The 6,453-nt window shown below is 49.2% G+C and overlaps 2 protein-coding genes across 2 annotated transcripts; one reads left to right on the top strand and one right to left on the bottom strand.

The window, feature by feature from the left end:
* Positions 1-1,209: 1,209 nt before the first annotated feature.
* Positions 1,210-5,270, top strand: N7483_004729 (putative nuclear migration protein; the record flags this gene model as incomplete). The annotated part of the gene is made up of 2 exons (XM_057088166.1): positions 1,210-4,309; positions 4,363-5,270. The coding sequence occupies 2 exons, from the start codon at positions 1,210-1,212 to the stop codon at positions 5,268-5,270; spliced, it is 4,008 nt and encodes a 1,335-aa protein (XP_056947995.1).
* A 722-nt stretch (positions 5,271-5,992) lies between these two features.
* Positions 5,993-6,333, bottom strand: N7483_004728 (cytochrome b5-like heme/steroid binding domain-containing protein; the record flags this gene model as incomplete). The annotated part of the gene is made up of 2 exons (XM_057088165.1): positions 5,993-6,070; positions 6,157-6,333. 2 exons carry the CDS (start codon positions 6,331-6,333, stop codon positions 5,993-5,995), a joined length of 255 nt encoding a protein of 84 aa, XP_056947994.1.
* Between the last annotated feature and the right edge of the window lie 120 nt (positions 6,334-6,453).

Raw genomic sequence — 6,453 nt, 5'->3', positions numbered from 1 at the left:
GGCCTGCCTCTGCCTCCCCGATTTCCTTGAATTTTTCGAGGATGAGATGGGCTTTGACACCCATGTCAATGTCACTTTAACTTTTTCCACCTCGTACTTTTCTAATATCCATTGTGTTTTTATGTTTTTTTCTTTTCTTTTTTTCTGAAATCCTTTCCAGAACTTTCAATTCCCCGTGGTATTCAAGACTTCTTTTCTTTTTTTTCACAAATTGCCAGATAAGAGTTCAACATTATTCACGGAATACGTACTCCATCCCCTGGTTCCCCTTCTCCTAACAACATCCCCTTGTACAAAGTACGTCCGAGATATAAATTTGATGTTTCGGGTAATTGTCCTAACCCGGTTCAGAATCCATACTTCTTAGCCTTCTTAGTGTCTTGGGTGGCAGCTATCTAGTGGAGCATCATGCGTCCTGGCTAATCGGGTGGGTTTCTAGCTTCCCCATGCCCCCCCCCCCCTAACGAACACCCCTGTGCCTATTTTTTTTTTCTCGTGCATGGTCATGGCCCCGTTATGCTCCTCGCATCCGGCACGATTCCGACACTGGCAAGGCTGATCTAAGGTCTAAGATACGTCTCTTTAATCTACGTAATAACAGACCACTTCGACTCGGCCGTCTCAGATCATTACCTTGTTTGTCAAAAGGCTGGTTAGCAGATCTCCTAAATCCCAAAGACCCAGTCAAGTGTGTCCACCTTCTCCGGTGTCCCCGTCATACAAGTACGGTGGTCTCGAGTAATCGCGATCGACCCTCTTTTTTTTCTTGTTCAAGGGGTTGACATCTGATCCATCTCTTCCCTATCCCCAACCCCCCAACTCTACTCAGTACTGACGCCTATTTCTACATCTTCTGTGAGTTCATAAGTCTAGACGTCTCCGTGCATATTATGAACGGCCGCATTGGCTCCCCTCACACCCACCTGTGTGTCCCGCATTTGCGTTGTATCCAGTGGCTAACTGGTTGTTGCACAGCATCCGTTGTTGAACGATTTACTTTTATTCTTTCCTTTTCATTACGGCCGATCAAAAACACGCAAATTGACGAGACATTATACATTGTCGAAACAACCTTCCTATATGAATGATCGAATTACAGTAAACGATTCATGGGATCGATCCGTGACGTGCTCTGGCCAGCACAGGAAAACGAACCATAGGTAATGGTTTGAAGGGCCCGAACATAAATTTATAAGGCGCAGTAGCGACATGGCCTCGGCCCTTCAGTCCCCGGAGACCTCCATGGTCGAACCGTCTCCTGTTCTGTCAAGATCTTCCCGAGCTCAATCGAAATCGAAATCGAGATCGAGATCTAGACCAGCACGGCGTCGTCGAAACTCGTCCCCCTCACCAGATTCCTCTCCACCCGGCCTCCCCACGCCAGCATTCTCGCCAGATGGGCAAACAGACGATGACGACATTATTGAAGATACATTATCACCATTTGATGCCCGCCGCATCACACCTACTCTCCATGCGTCCCTCGTTTCTGAAATTCTTTCGTTGAGGCGGGACATTGAAAATAAAACCAAAGCAATCGATTCATTGGAACAAAGCTTGGATGAATCACGAACTGAATGCGAGACCCTCGGGGAGAACCTCTCCGAGGCTGCGCGTGAGTCTCGATCCTTGAAACATCAGATTCAACTTTTAGAAGGTGGAACATCCTCTGCAATTACGGAACTTGCTCGTGAGCGGGATGTGGCGGTGGAAAACATCAATGATGTCCGTAGAAAGTTGGAGCATGCGCAAAAGAAGGCCCGCCATCGAGATGAGGAGGTCGAGCGGACACAGATGCTGTGGGACCGTGACCGAGAATCATGGGACAATGAACGACGGAATATGGAGCGCAAGATCCATGTTGTGGAAGGTCGTCTCAAGACGGTACTAAATGAGGTTGCTGCTGCCCAAGAGGCCAAAACACTTCACTCCCAAAATAGTGAAAATGATATTGCCGCTAAGAACAAGGTCAAGGGAAGCGATACGGCCAGTGTGGCTTCGAGCAGTCAAGGTCGTCGGCGTACGAGCATGACCAGTGTAACCTCCAACGAGGATAACCCTGAAGTTGATTTCCACAATGTTCGGTACTCGGTCATCAGTATGGCCCCTGGAAAGGGTGATTCAGGCGTCAATCTCGCCGATGAACTGGCATTCGATGAGGAAGAGGAGTTTGCTGCAACGGAGGAGGATGAGAGTCCTGAGTCACCTGAAGCTCTTCCCGAAGAACGACCTATGTCTGTCAATTCAGAAGCTTCCCACTCGGTGGCATTCAAGGCCCGGAGGATCCTTGGGCTGTCTATGCAAAGCACAGGCTCTGCTGCGACGGAGTACCGTGCTTTCGAACAAACTCCCTCTTTACATCAAGCTTCAGGGGAATCACCTGTGGAATACTGTGATATTGGAATTCAGTACTCGCCTCCAGCGTCCCCCAAAATTCCAGAGAGCGTGGAAGTGAGCAACCAAGGAATCGACGACGATCAAGCATCCGATGCAGACGACGAGAGTGATGAGAACAACGATGTCACAGAGATGAAGGACTGTTCCACCCTCACAATCGCAGTTGAGATGGTGTCCTCGTCTGTTCAAACCATGGGCGAACTGCCTAGTCCCCCATGGACGCCCAAGGTGCCCGATTCTCCTATTCAGCATGAAGACGAAGAAGAAACCGTGGAACCAGTGGAGACAGTTCAGATGGCAGAGGCTTCTACCCAGACTGATCCAGCTCCGGAAACTCCAGAACCTGTGGAAAATGTGAAGACTTTGTTATCCCCTGGTGATATTCCATCACAAATGGATATTCCCATGATTGCAATTCATCCACCTGGTTCTGAACCAGCATCTCCCCGCGATAGCGTTGTTCTTCCCCCGCAGACGAAGAGTATGTCTGTTCAAACCAACTTTGGATCAAATACCGAGGGACGGTCTATCGCCATTCAGACTGAAGAGATTCGCATTGATAAACGTCCAGTCAAGCTTCCGGCTAGTCTCCTGCCTTCGGCCATTCCTGATCTGCCCACCACATCTGAACTTCAAGAGGCGAATTTGAATGCCCAGCCCTATCGGGCACCTATTCCTCCTCCTCGCTCAGCCAAAAGGAATCAACCACGGCCTTCTACCGCTGACCGTCCTGTGAAACCACCGCGAGCCCAACACTCGGAGCCCCTGCAGGCATATCAGGCCTACCCTGGAAACAACGACAATGGACCTCTTTCAAGCGATTTGGTATCTGGATTAAGACGGCCCTTCCGTTCAAGCAGCCTCTTTGCAGGATTCGAACAATTGAGTGATGATGAGGGCCCTGAGGCAGAAGAACGAGATATCTTCACGGATGACGAACTTCTCAATCGACCTTTTGCCTCCTATACCCTGCGTCGTGGCAAGTTGGTCAACGCTAAATCAAGAACAAGCTTGGATGAAATGACTCTCCCCGAAATTGACGAACATCTCTCAGACCCAGAGTCCAGACCTTCTGATGTTGGTCGCGCCTCGTCTCGTGCGACTCAACGGACAGCTTCAAGTGGCCGACAGCCTGGTATGCGCAAAATGGCCATGATTTCAAGTGGAGCAGCAGCCCACCATAGAACCCGTGCCCGCAGTCCAAGTGAACCAAGCATTGAAAGCGGCAGTGCAGGCTCAAGCATTGCCCCTCCATTCCCGGTACCAATTCGCCTTAGCTCGCGCAATATTCCATTGAATGGCAGTGATGGACCCCCGAGCCCAACTCGCTCTGCGGGTCGACAGTTCTCTGATCGTGGTGCGCGCACCACCCTGGTTCGCCGACCAACACTACGCCGAGTCCGCTCTGCAGCTGCGATGTCCCAAAGCGAAATCACTGAGCACCCAGAAACACTCTCGTCTCCCACCCGTTCAGCATCTCCATTTGCATTCGACAGCAGTCCTCCCTATCGCCCGCCCCCTCTTCCCCGTGATGATATCACAGTTCCTCGCGTGCGCCAGGAGGTTCCGAAGCGATCCTCCCATCGTCAAGCTGTGCCTTCTATGAACTGGGACCATGAGCGACGGAACTCAGTTGGTGGCGTGCAACCGACGAGTGTAGTTGATGCCATTGCCCAGACTATGGTTGGTGAATGGATGTTCAAATATGTTCGACGCCGCAAGTCTTTCGGTATGGGCGAGTTCAAGGATTCTTGGGAGGGACGGAATCCCGATGAAGTATCCGCCAATATCACCAACAGCGGAGTGCGCCATAAAAGATGGGTTTGGCTTGCTCCGTACGAAGGCTCCATTATGTGGAGTAGTAAACAGCCAACAAGTGGACCCGCCTTGCTGGGCAAGAGTGGCCGAAAATGTAAGTCTTCGTTCTTCACAATTGATCATAGATCATATCTAACCCGGTGATAGTCACTATTCAATCAGTATTGGATGTCAAAGATGATAATCCAATGCCTAAGGGCTCCGGAGCCGGGGCTCAGGCCTTTAATCGCTCTATTCTCGTGTTGACCCCACAAAGGGCTCTCAAATTCACCGCACTCACCATCGAACGTCACTACGTCTGGTTGACTGCACTCTCATTCCTTAGTCATTCTTCAATGGGTATCCAAGACCTAGCGGTACTACCACCAGTGCCACAAGAGGAGGTCGAATCTCCCATCCCTTCACGAGCGACTCTCCGTCGCAATCCTATCCGCGATTCCATCCGAGTTGCAAAAGGTCGTCCACGACCTATGCCCAAGGGCAAGCGCTCTTTCCCTGGGGCCACAGCGCCCGTCCCTGAGATACCCGCCGGTGATCTGGAGAGCCTTAATTCAATGGCTGCCGACGCACCTCATGTCCCCCGTTTTTCTAATCATAATCACCATAATCGCAAACGCAGCAACACGGCACCTCGCCCTCCTGCACTCCACGCTATACGCAGTTTCTCCAGTCAAGGCACCGCACAGAGCGGCACGACTGCCGGCTCCGCGGAGACCTACTTCTCACCTACACTACCACCGGGTCTTCCTCCGGGTGTTGGAATTGGCATCGGAAGTGGTCCCAGCAGTACCAGTCGCCGGACATCCGAGGCTAGTGGCCGTACTATGAACACAACGCAGAGCAACATGTTCGATATGGGCACTGTTCGCATGGAGGCTTTTATTGATCACCATGCGGAACAGATTAATCGACCTCGTCTTCCGCCACAGCCTCGCTCTCGACATGTACGCAAGACTTCCAGTCAATTGAGTCATGGTCGTTATGAGTATGATGCGCCCTCTGTTGATGAAAGCGAACTGTCTTTCCGACCGGATGATCCTTTCCGTGGCTTCTAATTCAATTCTCATTCTTTGATTTTCTTTTTACATTCTTTGAGCGTCGGTCTGGATTACCATTCTCTATTCTCGATATCCCTCTTTCTTTCTTTTCTTTCTACTGGGTAATTGTATATATCATATTTCTTGTTTTGATCTACATCATTTTGATCTACTTTTTTTTTCTTCTCTTTTACTTCTGATACTATACTGTTTATTTTGAAAATTGCGCTTTTGGACCATGTTGATACCATTGTGCGAAAGGAGACCGACATAGCGAAGAGGGGCGTTGAATTAACTATGGCTTGAATGAGCTAGGTTCGAGTATTATTTATCAAGTTTATCATGATCCTATAGTAAATCTTGTAATTGTAAACACTTCCAAGGTTGAGATGATCAGGATTCCTGATCTTTAAGCCTGTCACATGACTGAGCTCCTGGAACTTAACAAAGGCTACATGTACTATGTATGTAGTAAGAGTATGAATTCAGGGGAGAATATAAGCTAAATAAACCAAAATTCAACCTGAAATTCTAATAACGAATCTTCAAATATAAACAAAAGCGCGGGTATAATTCACAGGCTCCTCGCTAGCACTCATCCAAGTCTATGATCGACGTTCTCCGCATGGGCTGATCACTCCTCAGACAGAGATGAAGGGATATGGCGAGACCGTATGATATCCCCTTCTATCTTCCTCTGAGTCTCTAGTAAAGATTGTTCCAGTTCCAGCACTCCATTCTCACAGCTTCGCAGCCTCCTTAACATCCCCAATCTTCAACTTGGGCGAGTACTTCTTCAACACGGATTCGTTGTGGTACTAAGTAAGATGGAATTAGCCTCCGACATACAGGTGTATTGTATATTGCATATCATATCATATCACAGATTGGTTCTGGGCATTACCTTCCAAAACTGCTTAGAAGCATCCTTTCCAGCAACACGCTTCAAGATCTTCGCGCCTCCGGGGTGTTCATCCGCGAACTTGGTTACATCGTAAACTGTGTTGTCGATGATGATGTACATGCCTTTCTCGGCGTTGTTGTGGGTGGCCACATCGGCGGGAGTAAATAATTGAGACATGATGTATGTGTAGTATTTTGGGTAAGTGAGTTAACTTGAAGTTGGAATGTGGATGAAGATGAAGATGGGGGAACATTGAAGTCTGGGGGAGTTAAAGCGGGGCCGAAACCGAGGTCCATT

The sequence above is a fragment of the Penicillium malachiteum genome (genome assembly GCF_028827825.1).
Source record: "Penicillium malachiteum strain IBT 17515 chromosome Unknown utg000002l:1.0-8849297.0:1.0-8852440.0, whole genome shotgun sequence".
In the NCBI taxonomy this organism is placed as follows: domain Eukaryota; kingdom Fungi; phylum Ascomycota; class Eurotiomycetes; order Eurotiales; family Aspergillaceae; genus Penicillium; species Penicillium malachiteum.
This window is presented reverse-complemented; position numbering and strand designations above follow the sequence as displayed.